This window comes from Stegostoma tigrinum, chromosome 20 (assembly GCF_030684315.1).
Source record: "Stegostoma tigrinum isolate sSteTig4 chromosome 20, sSteTig4.hap1, whole genome shotgun sequence".
Taxonomy (NCBI): Eukaryota; Metazoa; Chordata; class Chondrichthyes; order Orectolobiformes; family Stegostomatidae; genus Stegostoma; species Stegostoma tigrinum.
In genome coordinates, this window is record NC_081373.1 from 16069156 (window position 1) to 16091874 (window position 22719).

General features: G+C 42.6%; 1 protein-coding gene across 1 annotated transcript in view; it reads left to right on the forward strand.

The window, feature by feature from the left end:
* Positions 1-21542, forward strand: part of LOC125461936 (collagen alpha-1(XVII) chain-like) — an 83314-nt gene extending 61772 nt beyond the window's left edge. The window contains exons 47-61 of the mRNA XM_048551319.2: positions 329-445; positions 986-1090; positions 2515-2658; positions 5073-5165; positions 5677-5805; positions 6157-6291; positions 7498-7602; positions 9586-9699; positions 10108-10167; positions 12450-12584; positions 14187-14309; positions 15422-15475; positions 17231-17419; positions 18323-18412; positions 18607-21542. Of these exons, the coding sequence (XP_048407276.2) occupies positions 329-445; positions 986-1090; positions 2515-2658; positions 5073-5165; positions 5677-5805; positions 6157-6291; positions 7498-7602; positions 9586-9699; positions 10108-10167; positions 12450-12584; positions 14187-14309; positions 15422-15475; positions 17231-17419; positions 18323-18412; positions 18607-18656 (1643 nt within the window). The 3' untranslated portion in view covers positions 18657-21542. The remainder of the gene's footprint in view (positions 1-328; positions 446-985; positions 1091-2514; positions 2659-5072; positions 5166-5676; positions 5806-6156; positions 6292-7497; positions 7603-9585; positions 9700-10107; positions 10168-12449; positions 12585-14186; positions 14310-15421; positions 15476-17230; positions 17420-18322; positions 18413-18606) is intronic.
* The last annotated feature ends 1177 nt before the right edge of the window (positions 21543-22719 follow it).

A 22719-nucleotide genomic window follows, 5' to 3' on the forward strand; every position in this document is an offset into this window, starting at 1 on the left:
AGAACTGTAACAGCTAAAGGGAGCTTTGCTCTGTAACAAACTTCATAATGTACCTGCCCTACCAACGTTTGATGGGGTCAGTTTAGAGGAATTTTACTCTGTAATTGCTTCAGATTATATCTGCCCTGGGGTTATTTGATGTGGACAGTGTAGAGGGAGATTTTTTCTATACGTAACCCAAGGCTACACCTGTCCTGGGTGTATTTGCTAGGAACAGAATCAAGGGAAATGGTGTGTGGAGTGTGGGTGGTCAAGGAGGTGCTGTTCTGGGGATAGTGCCAGTATACATGGAGTGTCATTGCTTCTCATTGGTTTTTGTGTCACACAGATGAGGATATCCAGCGATATCTTCGCGGTCCCCAGGGGCCTCCTGGAGCCCCTGGCCCACGAGGGGATGGGATGAGTCGGGCAGAGCTGGAGGCTTACATCACTGATTATACCAGAAGTAATTCTCAATCTCTGAATGTTCTTTAAATTCATAACTGAATTTATATACTGTGCGTGTTTTTGCACTAAGTGTGTTTCTGTAGTGTGTGCATGCATTATGTGTGTGCCTGAATGTGCAGTGTGTGTCTACACAGAAAGAGAATGTATCGGTGTGTGTACTGAGTATAAGTGTGTTTGAATGCTGACTATGTGCGTGAGTACACACCGTAACTGGATTGTTAGTAGGGATGTCACTTCTGCAATATTTTGATCCGTGAGTTGAAGCTGCTTATTTTTCACTGGTTTTAGTTGGTTGAGTCCTTCTGAGTGTAAGAGATGCTGTGCAAGTTCCATCGGAACTGGTGGGTAGTTTTTGAGGTCACACACTCTTTCATACATCAGCAGAAACTGGTCCCCTTTTGGACCCACCCAAAGCGCCTTGCATCCGGAATAGTGATGCTCACACTCCTGACTTGCGCATCCCTGGAGCCAGGGGGTAAGGTTACACGCCAGGCTTCCCTCATATCACTTATTCTTTGCCAATCTCTCTTTTCCCCAGGTTGGGCGGCTGGATCAGGCCGGCCTGGTCCTCCAGGGCCCCCAGGAGTTCCTGGTACCCCAGGATCTATTTCACTATCAGGCGATCTCAGTGCCATGCTCCAGGGTAAGTATCGACTCAATGATGAAGTGTGCAGGTGTGGTTTGAGGTCCCGCAGGTCTCTGTGTACCCCATAGTCTTTTCCCGCTGTTTGTGTTAACATCAAATGTTTCTGTTGCCAGTATCCAGGGAGATGAGCAGGGGATAATCTCACGCAGATAAATTCTTGATCTCACAAGGAATCAAGGGCTACGGGGAGAGTGCAGGGAAGTGGAGTTGAAATGCCCATCAGCCATGATTTAAATGTTGGAGTGGACTCGTTGGGTCCAATGGCCTTACTTCCACTCCTTTGTCTTATGGTCTTATAAGGTGTTTAGGAGACAAGTGAGGAAACAGGGAGTGCCAAAATGTCAGTAATTACATTTAAAGGTAAACACGACAGATAATAAACATACTGATGAATGGCAGATCAAGCACAGTACAAATGAATGGAAGAATGGGCTGGGAGGCTGAATGGCCCCTTCAAGCTCCTGTATTCTTTCATAAACCCAGCACCTCTTCACAGGCCATTCAACCCAATTGGCTTGTGATATAACTCCACAGAGGCCAGCATGCCATCAACAAGTCACCCTTTATTTATCTGTGGAGAATCCTTGACACTGCTCCAGGTCCCTCAGAGCCAGCTCTCAGAGTGCTCAGGATCAGGGAATTTATATTCTATGAAGCCCGCCCGGCTGATCTTGTCATAATCACTATGTGCTGGTGTGGAGTCTCTTCCTGCTTGCCATCATCAGCATTCTCATCACTTTCTGCTGAATTTATTTGTGATTGTTTGATATTGATAGCCTCTAAGTTTTAGTCTTCCCTCCTCCAAATGCAAACAACCTGTCTACATCTACCCTATCAAACCAAGGAAGGTGATAGCATTACAGTAATGTCACAGGACTGAACTAGCAATCCAGAGGCCCAGGATAAGACATTTATTCTCTAGAAGATGCATAGTAGACTCGAAACGTTAACTCTGTTTCTCTCCACAGATTTTGCTAGATCTGCTGAGTTTCTCTTTACTTGACCTAGGATAGGTACTTGGGGGCCAGAGTCCAAATCCCAACATGGGACCTGGTGAAATTTTAATTCAATAAAAATTTGCAATTAACTATTATTATAAAAACCCATCTGGTTCACTAATATTCTTTTGGGTAGGAAATCTGCTGTCCTTACATGGTCTGGCCTTCTTGTGACTTCAATCGACCACAATGTGTTGGGGTCTTACCTGCCCTCTGAAATGGCCCAGCAAGGCACTCAGTTCAGGGGCAATTGGGGATGGACAATAAATGAGGGCCTTGCTAGAATTCCCACTAAAGAATAAAAAAACTTTCATCATTATGAGTGTATCAAGTCCAGACAAATGAGCTCCAGCCTGTACAATCTATCCTGATAGTTATGATTTATTGACTATGCAGCTGATTTTTTTCCAATGCTGTCTGCAGATGAGAATGTTCGGCGATATTTGATGGGACCACCGGGACCTCCAGGACCACCTGGTCGCCCAGGTTATACAGCGTCAGAAGGAACGACCAACATTCAGCTCAATTATGAAGATATTGCCACCCGTGTTCGTGATTACATGAGGAGTAAGTGTCAGGAATACGTTGGAAAGTGGGAAGTCATTGATTTCAGATCAGGGAAATACGTAAAGGAATGTTTTGTAAATAGCAAGAAAATTAAATCGGTGGAAGGCAATAAGGATTTGGGTGTCCAAGTGCACAAATGACTGAAAGGTGGCCATTTAAGATGGGTACAGCAAACATTCAAAAAGATTATTGGGATGTTGGCCTGTATCTCTCAAAGGGGAGGATGTGATGTATCAGTTTTATACAGCTCTGGTCAGACCACTGTCTGAGTCACAGAATTCAGTGCTGGGTACTACACACCAGAAAGAGGTTTTTGTCATTGGAGAGGGAGCAGCGTAGATTCAGTTCAATGGTCCTGAAGCTGAAAGGATTTAATTATGAGGACACGTTGTAGGGGCTGTGTCATATAAATCATATAATAAGGCAGACTTGATTGGGAGCTTAAGGTGAATGAACCTCTTGGGTTCAGTTAAAAAAACAATAAAGACAGTAGATGAAATATGAGAGACAAATATTCCGTCTCTAAGAAAGTAATGTAAAAGAAGATTGCAAGTGTCGTTTTTAGTGAAGAGCGGACATTGACTGCTGGAAAGTGAGGCTGCAAGTGTAGTTATGGGGAATAAAGGAATGGCGGAGGAACTGAATAGGTGCTTTGCATCAGTTTTCACAGTGGAAGACACCAGCAGCATATCAGAACTTCAAGACAGGGGACAGCTGAGTACAGTGGTCATTATCATGGACAAGGTTCTGGGAGGCTTAAAGGTCTGAAGATAAATGATCTGGACTAGAGGACCAAACCTGAGGAGGTAGCTAAGGAGAATGTGGAGGCATTGTTGGTGATCTTTTAGGAATCACTGGAGTCAGAAGGTTCCCAGAGGACTGAAAATGGCTAATGTAATACCCCTGTTTAAAAAGGAAGAGAGGCAGAAGATGGGAAACTATAGGCCAATTAGCCTGACCTCAGTTGTTGATAAGATTTTAGAGTCCATTCTGAAGAATGACATTGCGGAGTATTTGGATGTGAATTGTAAAATAGGACTGAGTCAGCACAGCTTCGTCAAGGAGAGGTCATGCCTGACAAATCTATTAGAATTCTTTCAGGAGGTAATGAGCAAGTTTGACAAATTACAGCCAGTAAACACAATTTATTTGGATTTCCAGAATGCTTTTGTCACGGCGTTGCACAGGAGGCTGCTAAATAAGACAAGAGCCCATGGCGTTAGGGATGAGGTACTGGCGTAAGTAGAGATTGGCTGACTGGCAGAAGGGACAGAGAGTGGGATAAAGTGGTCTTTTTCAGAAAGTCTGATGGTGACTAGAGGAATTCTGCATGAATCACAACTATACGCGTTATACAAAAATGATCTGGATGAAGGAACTGAGGGTATTTTGTTGCTAAATTTGCAGATGACATAAAGATAGGTGGAGGGACAGGTAATGTTGAGGAAGTGGAGAGGCTGCAGAAGGACTTGGATAGGCGACAAGAGTGGGCAAAGAAGATGGAGTACAGTGTGGGGAAAGTGTGAGATTATGCATTTTGGTAGGAAGAATAGAGGTGTAATCTGTTTTCTTAGTAGGGAAAGGCTTCAGAAATCTAAAGCACAAAGGGACTTAGCACTACTGGTTCAGAATTCTCTGAAGGTTAACATGCAGGTTCAGATTGCAGTTAGAAAGGCAAATGTAATGTTAGCATTCATTTCAAGAGGGCTAGAATACAAGAGTAGAGGTGTGCTGCTGAGGCTGTATAACACTCTGGTCAGACTGCATTAGGAATACTGAAAGGTGTTTCGGGCTCCGTATCTAAGAAAGGATGTTCTAGCTTTGTGAGGTTCACAAGAATGATCCTAAAAATGGGTTTGTACTCAAGTGTGTGTGTGTGGTATTTTGTTGGGTGAGGACTGTGGGGAAATGGGACAGTTTGGTTAGCAGCAAGAGCTGGTTGTTGAGGGATGACGTCAGGAAGCATCTCCTCACGCAGAGATGAATGGAAATCGAGAACTCTTTCTCCCGAAAAAGACATTGAGGCTGGAGCTCAATTGAAAATGTTGAAACTGAGAGTAGTTAGTAGTGTTTGACTGAGGGGATTATAGGATCGACTGCAAAGGTGGGTGAATGGAGTTGGGAAAGATCTTGGTGATCTGTCACTGATCGATTGGTCAATAGTGAGTAACAGTCGGTCACTGGTCAGCAATATTGGTTGCTGGTCAGCAATGATTGTCACTGGTCAGCAGTGGAGAGGTGGATTCACTGGCTCAGAAGAGGAAGATTTGGCTTGATTCACATTCTGAGCCAGTTTTATTGAGAATGTGGAGATGACCAGCACGTTATCAAACTGTGGCACTGTGACTTTGTAAATCAATACTGAGTGCAGTGGAGATATAATGACTGTTTTTATATTTCTGTCTCCCCACCAGGTTCAGGAATGACCTTTGGGGTCCAAGGACCACCCGGCCCTCCTGGATCACCAGGCACTGTGTCCAGCGCTGAGCTGATGGCTCTTCTACAGAGTAAGTACCACCATTCAATACTAGAATTAAACACATATTTCATACACCAACACATCGTTCACCCAGGCCCCATCCTGGAGCCCATTTGACCCCAGCCTGCCAAACTCCAATCCCTCCCAGACCCTTGTCCTCTGAATCTTAGACCCCGAGAATACCTGAATCTCCCAAATCCCACAGCCCCAAACTCCAGTCAGCCCCTTGAATCCCATCCTCCCTCTGAATTCCAACACCCCGCCTTGAATCCCAGTTACCTCTGAATCCCAGCTACCCTGAACCACTCCCCACACTCACCAAATCCCAGACCTTCCTGAACCCCAATCCAATGACTCCCATACCCCCACGAATTCCAGGTCGCCCCCCACTCCCCCAAATGTTCTGACTCAGTGATACAGCTGCTGATCCTGGCCCCTTGGATACTCTCTATGTAGAAACAGTTAGCAGAATTTGTAACTGTTGTTCTACATTGAGTTTTCCACTTATTCTGAACAATCTGTGATTTTATTCCCCTTAGCCTCTTCCTTTAGGAGGATCCTTGGACAGCCTGGACCTCCAGGGCCACGAGGTTTACCAGGACCAGCTGGACCCCCTGGGCTTGGGGGCGGGAACTTCCGCATTGAAGATGTCGTTTCCTACATTCAAAGTAATTTCTTTTGTTATCTTTTAAAAACTGTTTTCTCAAATTGTGGTTGTGATGGTCTTTCAGGTTTGACCACCCCTGCCAGTCTTCAGTGCACAGACATGCAGGTGAGGTCACATAAGGGGTATCTTACAACTGGAGTGGGTGGGAGTACAGAGAGCAGGAGCACTGTCATTGTTGAGGTTACAGTGAGATACTTCCGAGTCTGTGAGCAATAGATTCATCATGGGCAGAGCTGTAAAATCTTCAGCCCTGAGGTTGCAACAGTGGCTCTGAGAATTCTCGTTACTCCATTATCTTCGTGTGAGTCCAATATCCTCTACACTAACTGCAATATTTTTTGTGAATCTCCAGACTCGGGTTACAGTATCGCAGGCCCTCAAGGACCCCCAGGACCACCAGGGCCTCCAGGATCACCAGGAATTGGAGGAGGTTTATATCCTGAAGCTCAGCAGAAAATGAAGAGTGAGATTATTGAATATTTTTCAAGTAAGTAGTAATTTCAGTCCCAATGGTCAGGATTTTGGTTTAATATTGAATATTTATACCTTGAATTTGTTGATCTCAAAGAGACCGAGGACTCCCATCTGGTCAGACCTGATATTGAACTTGTGGCATCCAATGGGAATGCAATGTAACTGGGATTAGAGGTCTATCCTATGCCTATGATGAGCATGTTCTGAGGAATTGGAGTTGAATCTGTTCTGACTTTCATAACCCGGGGGTTGTTTAGCTTCATTATCAGGACGGCTGATCTATGATTCAGAGTGATGTTTACTGTGTGGGTCCAAATCCTAGCCTGGCTGTGATCACCATGAAAACCCTGTATTCTGAACCTTGTCCCTTTTCTGAGAATGTGTTGACTCTCAGGTTAAACACACCACCATTTGTCTCTTTCTCTGGAACTATGGTTCATAGCTTATAACAGACACTATTGACTCTCATGTTCTCTTTTACTTGTGTTGTCTGTTCTAAGGATGTCTCTGTGGCTCACTGCCTGTGTGATGAAACACATTCAGTATTACTCTTCTAATTCAATCCCCTTATGGGTGTGTAGTAAATTCATAAATGTTATTGTTATACATCCTTAGACTTTGTGATAACCCTTTTAAGGTCCATGAGGAATCACTAATTAATCCCTTTTTGGAGCTCATTGAGTATCAGTTCCCTTGGTAACAGGGCAGGGCTTTCCCAGTTGGAATTCATGACCAAGTCCTTTTATAAAACAGACTCAGGGTGGGCCTGTAGAATTGGCTTGTCCTGGGTTGGGACTAGCTTATGTACACCATGAAAGTAGCTTCAGTTTGGTGTATAACAATAAATGATGTTCCTTCCCAGTCAGACTTCCTGAGTTATTACACTTGATAAGTTCAAAAACTAGGAAACACGGATTTTTATTCATTCACAGCATGTGGGCCCTCCTGGCTGGCAGATACTTACTGCCCATTTGTAATTGCCCTGAAGAAGGTGGTGGTGAGCTGCCTTCTTCAACCTCTGCTGTGTGTGCAGTGGAGGTAATACTCTATTAAATCATCAGTGAAAACACACCCTTTAAATGTAAATATGTGATACAGGTCATGCTGCACTCAATGGGATTAGATAGAAGTTCAGTGGGATCTATCTGGGCTATGACACTGGGTTGGATGACTGTACTTCTTTCTAAATGGTTACTAACTAAGTCCCTCTGCTCTCCAGGTGATAGAATGAGACCATACATTACTGGACCAGCAGGACCCCCAGGACCCCCAGGACGCATTGTATATTCTGAAGTAGCTCCACGTCTTGCTCGGTATATGAAAGGTAAGTCATTAACTGAATCAGATTGTGATATTTATCAGCAATATCCGTGAGGCTAAACTCACTCTAAGCATGTTCTTAAATTGTCCAAGTGTTTTATCTATTATATGATGACCAAAAGCTTTACAATTCAGCAAAGCATAAGAAGCAAACACAGGCCAGTTAACTTGTAATCTGTAATAGGAAAAGTATGAGAATCTATTAATAAGGAGATTATAGGAGAGCATTTAGAAAAAATTTTAATGCCAGCTAGAATGTAAGAAAATGCAAGCTTTGGCAGCCAGGAAGAATAGAAAAGCAGCATATTATTTAAATAGAGAGAGGTTGAAAAACTGAGGTACAAGCAGGTCTCGATGTGCTGGTACATGAATCACAGAATATTAGTACACAACTACAGTAAATGATTAGGAAGGTCAATTTTTGTTGTTTATTCCAAAGGAAAATGTTATATTGACCAGAATGTTTTGCTGTAGTTATACCGGGCATTGGTGAGGCAGCATCTAGAACACAGAGACATCAAAACTGATGAAGGGTCTAGGCCCTAAACTTCCGTCTAATCCTACTCCTCTGATGCTGCATGACCTGCTGTGTTCCTGCAGCTCCACACTGTATCCTACTCTAGAACACAGTCTCCAGTTATAATTTCCTGGGAGGTTGAGGAAACAGTCAGATCAGCCATAATTTTATTAAATTGTGGAACAGGTTAGGGGAAGGGAAAGGCCTACTCTTGCTTCAAATTTGTATGTCGTATAATCAGTCCAGTCATATTTTTTATTCATTCATGGAAAGAGCAGATTGACTAATGAGGGAAGGCTAGACAGGCTAGGTCTATATCTTCCAGAATTTAGAAATGTCAAAGGCCACTTAATTGATACATACAGATTCCTGAGGGGATTTGACTGGTGGATAGTGATAGGATGTTTCCTCTTATGGTAGAATCTAGATCATAATTTAAAAATAAGGGAGCATCCATTTAAGACTGAGATGAGGCAACATTTTTTCTTTGAGGGTTGTGAGTCTTTGAAATTCCCTTCCCTGAAAAGTAGGTACAGAATCTTTAAATATTTTTAAGTGGTGGATAGATTCATAATTACAGAATTAGCAGAGGTAGAGTTGAGATTAAAATCAGATGAATCATGATCCTATTGAATGGCATAGAGGCTTGAGAAGAGATGAATGGCCTACTCTTGTTCCTTGTTCGCATGCATGTGGACATTGCTGGGCCAGCATTTATTGCTCATCCCTAAATGCTCTGTAAGTGACTTATTAGGGCCATTTCAGAGAGCAGTTAAGAGTCAACTGCATTGCTGCAGGTCTGGAGTCACATGTAAGCCACACCAGATAAGGATGACAGATTTCCTTCCATAAAGGACATTAGTGAACCAGATGGGTTTTTGCGACAATTGACAATGGTTACATATTCGTTATTCATGCCACATTTTTACTGCTTTCAAATCTTGCAAGCCATTTCACCTATGCCTCCAGAATGCTAACCCATGTCTTTGGAATACCAGTCCAGTGACTCTACCATCATCCCACCACTTCCTCCATCATCAATCAATGAAAAATCCACAAGGGGGTAATCGTTCTTTTTAAGGATAACTACAGTGGATTCAGAAATGAGATCCACTCTTCCAATAAAGCACCAGTTCATGTCAATTTGTACATTAAAAGATTAGTATACGATAATCTCAAACTAAAAGAGAATGGGAATCCTTTTGGCCTACGAAGAATTCCAGCTTCACTTTGATTTGTTTGGGAATCAATTTTCAAACACTTTGAAGCAAGACATCTTCAAGGGAGTTTGACAATGCTATACACATAGCTGTACATAATCCACAATGTTTATTTTTGAATGAGCATAAATTAACCGCTTTGCAATTGAGATCAGGAGATGATGTCTAATTTTTGCAAATCCATCACATGAATCCATTCACAGCAAGCACACCTTTACTCCAAACACTGAGCTAGCTCTTGCTGTTTCAGACAATGGGCTGATCGATACTCGCACCATCATCATTGGCGGTCCTGGACGTCACAGAGTACTCTGGCAAGATGGAACATATAGAAATTACACTGAACTGGAGAAGTACCTGAGAGGTATGTCATGAATTGGTATTGGTAGAGAATATGTGTATCCAACTGACTGAGTATGTATCTGTAAGGGAGAGGCTGGGTGTGAACGAAGGTAATATTGTGAGTTATGGAGATGGGAAAACCTTGAGAATGAGAAATGTGTGCATTTGGGGAAAATGAAATTTTTAAGTGGGGTGGGATGCAAGCAGGGATAGAATGGGAGAGAAAGGTTGAGAAGGGATGTATTGGGAGTTGGGGATAAGAGACAGGATCATGGATCTGGAATGCTCTATGGTTAAGGACACTGAACTTTATTTCATCTCTCTGAGTTCAAGTATTCCTCATATTGACATTCCGCAGTTTCTGAATTTTGAAGGTGATTTCACTATCCTTGGAAAACATTATCTAAATCGTTTATTTCCTTTGTTTAAGAACATGGAGTTGATCTGGGGTCAGTGGATGGAGGACAAGGGAATGTCCAGGCCGCAGGAGGTGAGTGTTTAAATTGTTTACACAGCAAATCATCTGTGGAGATATGTTAGACAACTTTTCTGGGACTGTTGTCACATGACTCATCAATCTTTCAGGTCATTTCATGGAGCAGAAGTGAACAGAAATCAGTGTAAAATCTTTTTCTGGCCCACTCCTCCCTGAATCCCTTGGTCCCATACCTCCCTGAATCTCTTGGTCCCATACCTCCCTGAATCCCTTCGTCCCACTTCCTCCCCATATCCCTTAATCACAGCCCATAGTGTTTCCAGCTGATGAAATTGAATTTGCAAACATTGTCGGAAGATGTACAGTTTGATTGCAATTAATCTGGATCCAAGTATTTGTAAGTGGCCACAATTCAACTTCTCAGATTTTACAAAGTATTCATAAATACTGAGTTTGGAACATTGTCAGGTTCCCCAAACATCTATTGAGAAAGGGGTGACTTGAAACTTCTGTGGTGTCTTCGACCTGACTACTCAGGTCTGTTGAACAAAAACTAAGTCCAGTAAGGGTTGCTAGGTGGCAATTAGCATAAAGACACCCATAGTCTTTTCAAAATCAGGGTTTCCAGTAACTATGGTCCATAAACCCCACTCTTGTCTACTTGAAAGTTTAGCTCCAAACTTTCAATTTTTCTGTAAACAGCACACACTAAGCTGCTGACTTCATCACCTAATAAAAACATGTCAAACTTTTTCAATCCAGAAAAGATCCAATCTATTCCAAAGCTTCCAATTTAGTCACTGTCCTTAAATGTAAATATGTATTCCAAACACCTTGATTCCAAATCCCTCAATTCCATCACTTTCTATATTGGTCCTTCTGCTATGTTTTTTCCCAATCCTTTAATCTTACTGGTTCAAAAGATAAACTGTTTGCTCTGATTTCCTCAGGCCCTAGCGTGGGCTGAATAAATGACAAGTAACATTTGACCTACACAAGTACTACGCAATGGCCATTTCCAACAAGACAGAATCTAACCATCACCTTTTGACATTCAATGGTGTTACCGTCACTAAATTGCTTACTGTCAACATTCTGGGAGTTACCATTGATATAAAACAAAATAGGCTAGGATATAAGTGCAAAAGCAGGTCAGAGACTAGGAATCCTACAGTAATGCCTTTCTCGTTTCTGTATAACCTGTCCATCATCTACAAGGCACAGATCAGGAGTGTGAATGTAATACTCTCCACTTGCCTAGGTGAGTGCAATTCCAACAGCTCTCAAAATGCCTGATACCATCCAGGACAAAGTAACCCACTTGATTGACATCACATCACTAATGTACTCTCCCTCCACCACCACTCAGTAACAGCAGTGTGTACCATTTACAAGATGCATGACAGATAATTGAAGGCTTCTTTAGACAGTGTCTTCCAAACCCATGATGACTGCCATCTAGAAGGACAAGAGCAGTAGATACGTGGGAGCGCTACCACCTGCAAATTCTCCTCCAAACCACTCACCATCCTGACTTCAAAATATATCTGATAAAGGACTTGAAAAATTAACTCTGCTTTCTTCCCAACAATTCTGCCAGACCTACTGAATTCCACCAACAATTTCTGTTTTTGTTTTAGATCTCTAGCATCCACAGTTCTTTGTTTTGTATTCAAAACCTTTCCTTCAGTGTCACTGGGTCAAAATTCTGGAATTTCTTCCCAGAAAGCATTGTTTGATCTGTGACATGAATTTCCCAGTGGATAATCAGACTTGTTAGTGAGTGAGAGCTACTGACAATGGCCTGCATAAATAGTCTTCAGAGATTCAAGAAGGCACTCACCACCACTTTTCTCCACAGCAATTAGGGACAGGCAATAAATTCTGGCCCAGCCAGTGATTCCCACATCTCATCCTGCTCCTCTGATGCTCCCAGGTCTGCTGTGTTCCACCAGCTCCACACTGAGTTGTTTTTGACTCCAGCATCTGCAGTTTTTGCAACCTCCAAGTGACTAAAACCCCTGGTGTTCTCATTGCCCTACAGGCTCACAGTTTCAGCAACTTGCCAGACAACATTTGTAAAAACCCAGACATATAATTGTAAGCCTTACTAATGGGGAACATTGTGAGATGTTATGCTTTAGAAAATTTTAAGCCATCATGCGTTATTATGGAGTTCCATCCCTATGTCTCGGAATACTGCCATAACATAGGACAAATTTTGACAGAAGCAAGCATTCACGTGTATCGTTCTTAAAAAGCAGGCTGTCATCGAACTTACTACAGCAATACGATATCATCAATTAAACAGCCTTTCATTGTTGTCCTCCTTGTAGGTAACAGGTGGAGTGTGCACACATCTCATGGTTCATCCCAACCATCACAGGGACCTGGGGCATCTGGCCGTTTTGTGTTTGATTGGGAGAAAGCATTCAATGGGAACAGGACAGCTTACGAGGAATACCTCCGAGGTGAGAAGTTGGAATTTTACAGAATTTACTGGCATTGTGTGGGGACCCCCACCCCCCATGCTTGTTTGAGGTAACAGGCAATGTTGATATGGGTAGTACAGTTGTTACAGTCTGTGTGTACTTCCAAAACATACCAGATAAGGTGCCACACAAGAGGTTTCTCATCAAAATTAAAGCCTATAGAACAAAAGAGGACAATGGCAGCATAGGTAAGAAGGCAGCCAAATTATTAGCCTCCACTTTCAACCAGACATGCTGAGTGGATAATCCATCTTGGTCTACTCCTGAGGTCATTAGCATTACAGATACCAGTCTTCAGCAAATTTAGTTCACTCTGTGATATCAGGAATCAGCTGAAGGCACTGGATACTACAGGAGCTACAGGCTTCATGACAGTGCTATTCTACAATAGGACTGAATATTTGTGTTCCGGAACTAGTCAAGTCTCCAACCAAGCTATTCCAGTGCAGCAACATGGAAAGTTGCCCAAGTATGTCCTGTATACAAAGAAAAACAGGATAATCCAATGCAGCCAATTTCTCAGTCTGCTCTTGACCATCAGCAAATTACGGAAGGTATCATCAACAGTGCTATCAAGTGCACTTGTTCAGAAGTGTCCTGCTCATTGACACTCAGTTTGGATTCCACAAGGGCCGGTCAGCTCCTGCATCATTGCAGCCTTTGCTGGGAGCATAGACAAAAAGCTGAACTCCACTGGTGAGGTGACGCCCTTGACATCAAGGCTGTATTTGACCGATTGTGGCACCAAAGACCCCTAACAAAACTGGATGAAATTGGAATCAGGTGGCAAACTCTCCATTGATTTGGAGTCATACCAGGCACAAAGGTAGATGGTTGTGGTTGTTGAAAATCGGTCATTTCAACTCCAGGTCATCTCTGCAGGAGTTCCTCAGCGTAATAACTAGGGCCAACCAACTTCAGCTGCTTCATCAGTGACCCTCCCTTCATCATAAGCTCAGTGGCGAGGTCTTCCCTGATGATTGCACAATGACCCTCGGATATTGAAACAGTACATATTCATGCGCAGCATGACCGGTAATATATTTATGCTTGGGCTGATGAGTGACAAGTAACGCACGAAAGCCAAATAATAACCATCTCCAATAACAGAGAATCTAACCATTGTTCCCTGACATTCAATTGGGAATTCTGCGATGTTAACGCTGTTTGAATATCAAGGGACAATGGTTGCAAGAGCAGGTCAGAGATTGAGAATTATGTGGCTTTTAGAAGGTTTTGGATTATTATCTGAAGATAAAAGAAATTGCAAGGTTATGAGGAAATGGTAGGGGCACTGGGACTATGTCAGTTACTCTTACAGAGCATAGATACATTAGATTGAATGGCCTCTTTCAGTGCTGAAACTAATCTTTGATTTTTGGTGACTCTAACTTCTACTTTCCTTCTGGAACATCTCAATTACATAGTTTTCTGATGAAGTAGTTAAAATCCAAATGGCCTGAACTTGTGTTCACTCAACAACAGTTTAAAGAACCAATAAACTCTTTGCCACAATGTATCATCAAATGAATAGTTTTATAAGCCACCCTTGTAACCAATTCCATTATTGTCCTTCTGCAGAAAACGGCTGGACTGTGAACAGGTCAACTAGCTCAGGAGTATCTGGGACATCTGGCATTCTCGAAGACAATTGGGAGAAATTCTTCAACGGGAATAGGACAGCGTATGATGAATACCTGAGAGGTGAGAATGTAGGGATTTGTGAAGGAATCACAATAGTGGTGGTTCTGTGCAGCATTCAGGGGATTCCTCAGTGATGGGGGCAGTGCCGCATGGACGTGGGGTCAGCGCCGAGGGAGTGCCACGTGGTCATGGGGCCACTAACAAAATAAGTTTGCTTTGGCTTTTGGAAAATAGTGTAGATGGGACAAAGTGAATTGCTGTTACAGAGCTATTGGGACATGATCACATGAATGGCCTGTTTCAGTGCTGTAATCAAACTTTTGTTGATAGTATCTCTAATGTATAATTTTAGTTGAAACATCTGAGTTGCACAGTTCCCCAGTTGAACAATTATAATGCAAATGTCTTAAACTTCATGTAACAACATTTACAGACAAGAAGAACGAGGAGCAAGGCTCAGCCCCTTTGCCCCTTGAGCCTGCTCTATCATTGAATAAGACTGTGACTGATCTGAATGTAATGCTAAATCTGCATTCCCATGCACCCTTGATAACCCTTCACTTCCTTGCTTAATCTCTATGCCTCTTTCTTCAAACTATTCAACAACTCTGCTTCCATCACCTTTCCATGCAGAGAGTTCCAAATATGCATGACCCTATGAAAGGAAAGAACTCAACTCATCTCCACTTTAAATAATTTCAAAATAATGACCCTTGGCTCTAAATTTGCCCACAAGAGGAAGCATCGTCTCCACATTCACCTTAACCAGACCCTGCAGAATCTTATATGTTGCACCACTTATTTTTCAAAATTTGAGCAGACACAAACCTAGCCTTTCTGACCGTTCTCATAAGACAATTCCCCCATTCCCATCCCCTCTGCAGGCATTCTATCAAGACCCCTCAGAGCGTGAATGTTCAATCAAGTCACTCTTACTCTTCTAAACTGCCTAAAGCCAGGTCTGTCCAACCTTTCCTTGTTAAGGGGGAGGAGGTTGCAAGATTAGTCTCCTGACTCTTTCTAGGCCTCCTGCTGAAAACTGTGTGCGATGTGTTCATTCACCGAGGGTCACCCTCATTCCATGCCGAGGGTCACCTCTTGGGATGTGAAAGGTTCTATCCGAACTCAAGTGTTTCCTGTTTTTAAAATTCAATTTTTCTCTCTGTCTCTAGGTTTCGGTGCACATTCAGCAGCATCAGGAGGTGGTGCTACACTTGCAGGAGGAGGTCAGTCACATTAAGGATTCACTGTTTGAAATGGTAGATGTTGTGAATGAAGTTAATTTGATCTGCACTCGCAGACACCTGTGTTCTATCACTGTTTCTCTCTCCCTTTATCTGTCTCCAAGCAGCAATTTTAATTTTCAGTGATCAGTATTGGTGGGGTAATGTAAGATTGGTTACTCATATTTATGCCTTTGTTAAACCAAGATTTGAATTTGCAAAAATTAACATGATCAATCTCCCACATTCTTCAATCTTTAAACTTGGGATCATCCAAAACTCTTCTGCCTATGTATTATCTTGCAGAAATTCTCATTCCTTTATCAGCCTTTGCTCACTGGCCTACATTAGTTTCCAGTCTAGCAATGCCTTGATTTCAAAATTCCCATCGTGTTTTCAAACCTCTCCTCACTTTCTCTGTAATTGCCCTCTGGCTCTGCAACTGTTGAGATAGCTGTGGTCCTCAAATTCAGGCTCGTTATAAATTCCCAATTTTTGCTTCACCATTCGCTGTGTCTTTAACTTCCTGGGCCATAAGATCTGGAACACCATCTCCTTGCCTCCTGGCCTCATTTCCCTCTTTCAAGATATTCCTTCAAACATAGCTCATCGATCAAGCTTTTGGTCACCCCACCAAATGTCATTGATGAGACTCTATGATATCTAATAAAAACCAAAAAAACTACAGATGCTATAAATCAGCAACTAAAACAGAAGTTGTTGGAAAAGCTCAGCAGATCTGGTAGCACCTATGAAGAAAAATCAGAGTTAATGTTTCGGGTCTGGGTTCTGAGGAAGGGTTACTGGACCCGAAACATTAACTCTGATTTTTCTTCATGATGCTTCCAGACCTGATGAGCTTATCCAGCAACTTCTGTTTTTGTTCTATCATACGTGGTTTGCTCCAGTGCAAAAATATATTGCTCCGGTGAAAAACCCTGGGGTGCTTCAAAGGTGCTATAAAGATATATAAGTTGTTGTTCATTATACTTTCTCATTCTCTCTCTCTCTCTCTCTCTCTCTCTTTCGCACGCACACACACACAGTCTCTGTATTTGAATTTCACTTTCCCTATTTTAAGGTTGGTGGAGCCAATTTTACATTCAATGGCTAAGTAATAATTATAGAAATTGTGCAGTTTCTGTCAGTTTATTTGAAATAAGGTGAACAGGGGAGGTACATGTTCATCAACAGGGATGTAATGCATTCCCCCATCCTAATGCCCACCCCTCACCTAATTCCCCAGTCCAATTCTCACACCAATCACCACTCAAAGACAACAGTTCCTTCCACCCCTAATTTTCTGCTATCCCCAATCTCCCCTGCAACCATTATCTCTGAGACTGTAATAATTCTCCCTGTAACCCAGCGAGACTTTAATAATTTTCGCTGTAACCCAAAGAGACTGTATTCATTCTCACCATAACTGTAGCCTGGCAACTGCAAACATTCTCACTGCAACTGTAATCCAGAGACTGAAATCACTCTCACTCTAACCTGCAGGTTGTACCTACTCTCAATGTAACTCAGGGGCTATAATCACTTGCATTGTAACCCAGAGAAACACAAATTACTCTGTAATCCAGAGAGACTGTTGTAACTATTCAGTTCCAAATCACAATTTATCTGTTTTCTGACTCCAGTCCCCTACACCAGACTCGCAGATCCTGCTGCAAATTTACTTTATTACGGTTCATATACCGAGCCACTACTTAAATGGCTGATCAGGATTAGTAAGTATCTCTTATTTAATTGCAGCCAGTCGATCGCACCATACATCATCCAGCTTCTCCAGCCAGTCAGATGGATCTGGAGCTCATCGTGTCTCTGAAACGTCACACAGCTCCTCCAGTCAATCAACTTCCTCTAGTTCTTCCCATTCTTCAGGAGGAGTTTGGCATGATGGGACCTACAGGAGTGATGCTGAGTTAGAGGAGTTGTTAAAAGGTGGGAGCCTCTTTCTATTTCACTGTCATGCCTCATTCTCCTACAGAGCATGCTGTATCTCTACCCTATGAGCCATCTGTGATATGTTACTCACATGTACAGCCCACCACTAGCACCAGGTTATTTTGCAGAGTTATCCATGAGAACTGCCAGCCTGTTGTACTCATTGTTGTCTATCCTGAGCAAAAGCAATTAGAGGATCTGTTTGACTCTAGTTGGTCAGTGGGGCCATCAGATGTTCACATGATTGTCCGAGCACCCTAACCTCTTTCAGAAATGAAACAGCCTTTTCTGGGAGACTGCTGTGAGCAGTGCAAAATCATCAAGGCTTCAGAAATTTGGTGTGGTTTATAGATTCTTTTTGCATGCAATTGTGTATTAGTTATAAAAATGTAGTAGATGTTGGGGTGGTGGGAAGAAACTATTTAATTTAGGATGGTGGCATTTGATGGCAGGATTATGTGATAAAACCTCCAGGAATATGGCTGACCAAAGTCGGTAAACCAGAATAGCTTGAGAGAGGTGAACATTGATCAGTTGGACAGATGAAAATGTATAACTGTGCAGGTAGGAAGCTTTGGTCAAGTCTGTATATGTGTGTACCTGACACATACCCATTGACCAACATGTACTGCTCCTATCCAGAGATCAAGCCAATCCTTCCAGCAATCCTTTTGGCAAGGCAATGGCTCATCAGCCTCACTAACAGATGGTTACCCATTTACATTGGGCAATTCAGTAACAATGGCTCACACAGAGAACATAATTGCCTCCATCAGAATGCCAGAAAGTAAGCTTAGTCTTTCTCCATTTATCATCTGTTTGGAGGGAAGAATGGGAAAGACCCAACAAAATGCCTGCAGCAGGAGGAGATTTGCTGATTTCTGTTGATTTTTGTTACAGGGAAACTTGGGGAATCTTATGCTACTTGGCTGTCACGCACCAATCTCAGGACGCAGTCTGATCAGAAGGAAAGGAGAAGAAAATCTACAGGTAATGTAGTGAAGCTATATAGGAAAGACCTACATTCTTGTCTGGGATGTTTTGCAGGGATTTATAGGTTTTTAAAATGTATATAATAACCATACCCTACCCTTCTGTGATTCAACCCCATCTTTTCTTGATCCCTAATTTGACGATTGACCAGAGAAGGAATTGTGTTTTATAACAATCATTCTTTTTTCTAGGTCAGTCTTCACACAGGAGGACCCAACGACGAGCTCACGGCCTAAAGTGATGCAGCGGCTTGGGTAGAGCAGGCTCAAAGGCTGACTCCTGCTTCTATTCTTCTGGCTACAGGCAGTGACTTTGCCTGCATCTCACCCTCTTTATTCAGCAGCTTAACATCAGAAGAAAAACTCATGCAAATTTCTTTTCTGTGCCTCTATAATACAGCATGTTAATCCTGGATTCTAATTGCACAGTAATTGTAACATGGAAACGGATAGACAACGACGGATCTGTGGGGAGACTGCTGTATAGTTTCCCCTTCTCCATTCTCTATTTGTTCCTGGAGCATTGCCATTCAATGTCAGAAATCTCTGAAACATTCCATTTCAGTGGTCACGTGGGTCATAGATGATACTCCAAAGTTTTCCATTAATCACCAAACATTGTTCAAATATAAATAGGAGCTGGAGAATACCTTCCTCTCCCTGGGGCCTTCTCTGATATTGATCACAATCTTGGCTGACCTTCCACCTCATCCCCACCTTCCCACCTGCTGGTCATGCCCACAGATTCCTCGAGAGGCCAATAATCCATTATGGATTTGTCACGTTTAATCTTCCAAAAGTTTCGCTAAGGATCCAGCTTGCATCTAGGTGCCACATTTCCGGAAGGATGTGAGGGTCCTCGGGAGGATGCAGAATGGTTCCAGGCACGAGGGGTTGGTTTAGTTATGAGATTAGGTTGAAGTGGTTCGACTTGGAGGACCGGAGATGAGGGGAGATTTGATAAAGATGCATGAGATTATAACAGGCATCAGGCACAATAGAAAGCTGTGCCCATTAGCTGATGGTACAAGAACCAGGAGGACACATTTAAGATTTTGTGAGCAGCTGCAGAATATCGTAGCAATTACCTGGTGCTTGCTGCCCACGAGGGTGTTGGAAGTGGAAATGATTAATGATTTTAAAGCAAAGTTGAAAGGTGATTCAAAGGAAATGAACACATAGGGCTATAGGAATCGAGCATGGGAATGGGACTCGTTGAAATGAGAGCTGGCACAGACTCAATAAGGCATAGGAGGTGGCCATTTGCCCTAAACAACTCATTTTTGTAAATTCAATGATGGAACATTCACAGCCTTCTGTGGTAGAGAAATCCAAAGATTCATAAGCATTTGGGTGAATACATTTTCTCATCTCAGTCCTAAATAACCATGCCTTTAGGCTTGTCAGGATCAACTCTGCCAAGCCCTTTCAGAATCTGGGTCCTTTGATCAATGATAAGGGAGCAGGCTTATGCCCACTCTTCCATCGTCTACATATAGCTGGTGCCCAATATCAACAATTGAACAGAACTATTAAAAGTCCCAGCAGAAGGGCTGTGACCTCCAGTTCAGGATAATCAGCATACAGGTGACACACCCCTCCCAGTGGTGGAATCCCACCCAGACCAGGCAGACAGCTGACAGCTTCCTGCCACTCCTCCTTCCAAACCCCTCAGTAATTGCAGGCTACATCAGAGGAGAAAGCCAGAGTCAATGGGAATAGCATCACCTTTTACAATCCCAAATCTTCTTCACTGGATCCTCAGATTCATGAGGAAGGAGCCAATAACAGCTAAGCACAGCTCCTTGATATGAATCTACCATGTTGCCAACCTCACTAAGCTGTGAAGAAGAGTTTGAGAAGCAATTTTGGAAGATAGTGATAACAGAACCTGCTGTTTTCTCAGGATGGAGATAGTTGCCTTGAGGTTGGAGGTTGAGAGTCCGTGGTTTAAGAGCCAGCATGAGTTCTGAACAAACAGAATGGCCACTGCCTAGTGTCTGGGTAGCCCAAAGGATAAGAAGAATGTTTCAGTTGTTTTGTTTCTGTTCATTTGTACAGTTTAATTCTTGCTCTGATGGTTCTCTTATGCATCATGTTCCTGTTGATTACATAGGTGCCACTAACCAGCTGACTATTTTACAGCCTGTCTTATTTAAAATTGTAAAACTTTTCTTTTTGGAATAAAATAATTTTTAAAAAGAAACAAAACAAAGTGGTTTCCTCACCAGATTTATTCAACACCTGCCAAAGGATTGTTCTTAACAAACTCCAAGCCAATGGGAGCCCCTGATTGCTCTGTCAGCCTGAGATCAGACTTGGAACTGAACTGCCAGCTTCACCTCACTTAGGGGCTGCAATCCATGCTGTCCACAGGTCAACACTGCTTTGGCAAAGTTGTAAAGGCTGGCCACACTCTGCCAGGGCAGAGTGGGGAGGTTTTAGGAAGGGCGGGGGAAGAGCATGAATGAGTGATGGAAGCATATTCTCAGTACATTCCCTGAGTGTTCTCACCTAGTCTTCTTGATTTCACCTGGCAATACTGCTTTCCTTAGAAGATCCTATTTCAGATCTGTGATCACCCTGCTGTTTCTTTACTTCATGGGGATGGAGACATCTCCCTTGAATCCTAACCATTGGGATGGGTGTTTTTGAAATCCTCTCATGTTACTGCTAGTCACATTCGATGCAGTGGCTAAGCTGAAAGAGGCAAACTCAATGCCTTTTACTCCTTTGTAATGAGGTTGTTCACTCATTAATCTGGTTAAAGAGGAACCTCAACCATTTATCACTAACTGATTAGAATGTGGCCCTAAGAAGCCTTCAGCTGCCTGATTGTGTTCAATGAGTGCAAGGTTTTAAAATCAGTCGCTGGTTCTAGGTTGGGTGATGGTAAACAGGGACTGAGAAACCAGACCTGGTTAACAATACATGGCCTCATCACCAGCCGAGCACTGGCTGCCTGGGTAGTGATGGCCAACAACACCTGGCAACCATTACAGGGCCTTTAACCCCTTCAGGTGGGTTTCCACTCCAGGAATGGTTCCTTGGTCCCGCTATGGATTTGCTCTTCCCTAAATTACTGCTATTCCTTCTCTGAGTGAATCTGTCAAACATTTCAATAAATACTTTTAGCATAAATGTGTTCAGGGTCTGATTGTGTGAATCAAAATCTGCAGCAAATCCATTATTTATGGTTTTGAATGTGATCATACCTCATGTTTCAGATCTTATCTCCCAATTCACAAACATTCCAAAAATACAAGCAGTTCTCACTCTTGACTCGTGCCATTTACAAGACTCTGAAAGCAGGAGATTCTGGTAGCTGCAGAAATACTTGAACCACGGAATTCATCCCCCTTGATTACTCCTACCCAACCATTCCCTGCTCCTTCATACTTACAGTTTCAAGTATTGTGCAGAAATATTAAATAATTCTCCATATCCCAAAGATTATTCATGGGAATGAGAGGACAGACAGCAATTCCCGGTCTTCAGTCAATATTATACCTCTCTGACAGGCCCACTGGAGTGAGTAGCACTCTCCTGAATCAGATGGTAGTGTGTTCGAGACTCTGCAGAAACTGGAGAAATGAACCCAGGTCAACTGTTCATGAGGGAGATAATAGGTCTCATAATGCAAATGGTCAGAGGTTATCACAGGCTCAGTAAGCCTCTGATGACCAGTGTGATACTGTTGCTCTGGATTGTTTAGACATCAGTCGTGAATAATTCAAATCAACCAGTATGCTTGAGAAATTAGAGTTTAGGGGAGACAGTAAGCGTAATGGTAATGTCACTGGATTAGATGCCCAGGATAATCCTATGGGGATGTGAGTTCCCATCACACAGCTAGTGGAATTTAAGTGTACAATCACAGCTGAGGATAATACTGATCAATTAGATCTCTGAGTGAAACCTGGATTGATAGGTTATATGGATTTTTTTTCCCCAGTTTGGTCACTGTTACACCCAGTCACCAAATACACTCACATGGAACTGGCATTCTTTTTAAACAAAAGACCACAAGTTTATTACAAAGAAGAAAATGAAGTTGTATAAGCCAAATTAGAACAACTGCAACATAGATAGCATAAACAATGCCAACCCTTTTTCCCAGGAATCATCCTTTACAGTCACTCAATCTTGGAGAATTATCACTTCTATTTTAAATATTTCATTTCTTACTCAACATGACTTTCCAGCCCTCCTCCTTGGACTGCTAAGGCAGCTTAAGACTTTTTATTCCCAATTCCAACAGTCTGAGGACTTCTACCAACTAAACTTTCATCGCTTGAATGCTTC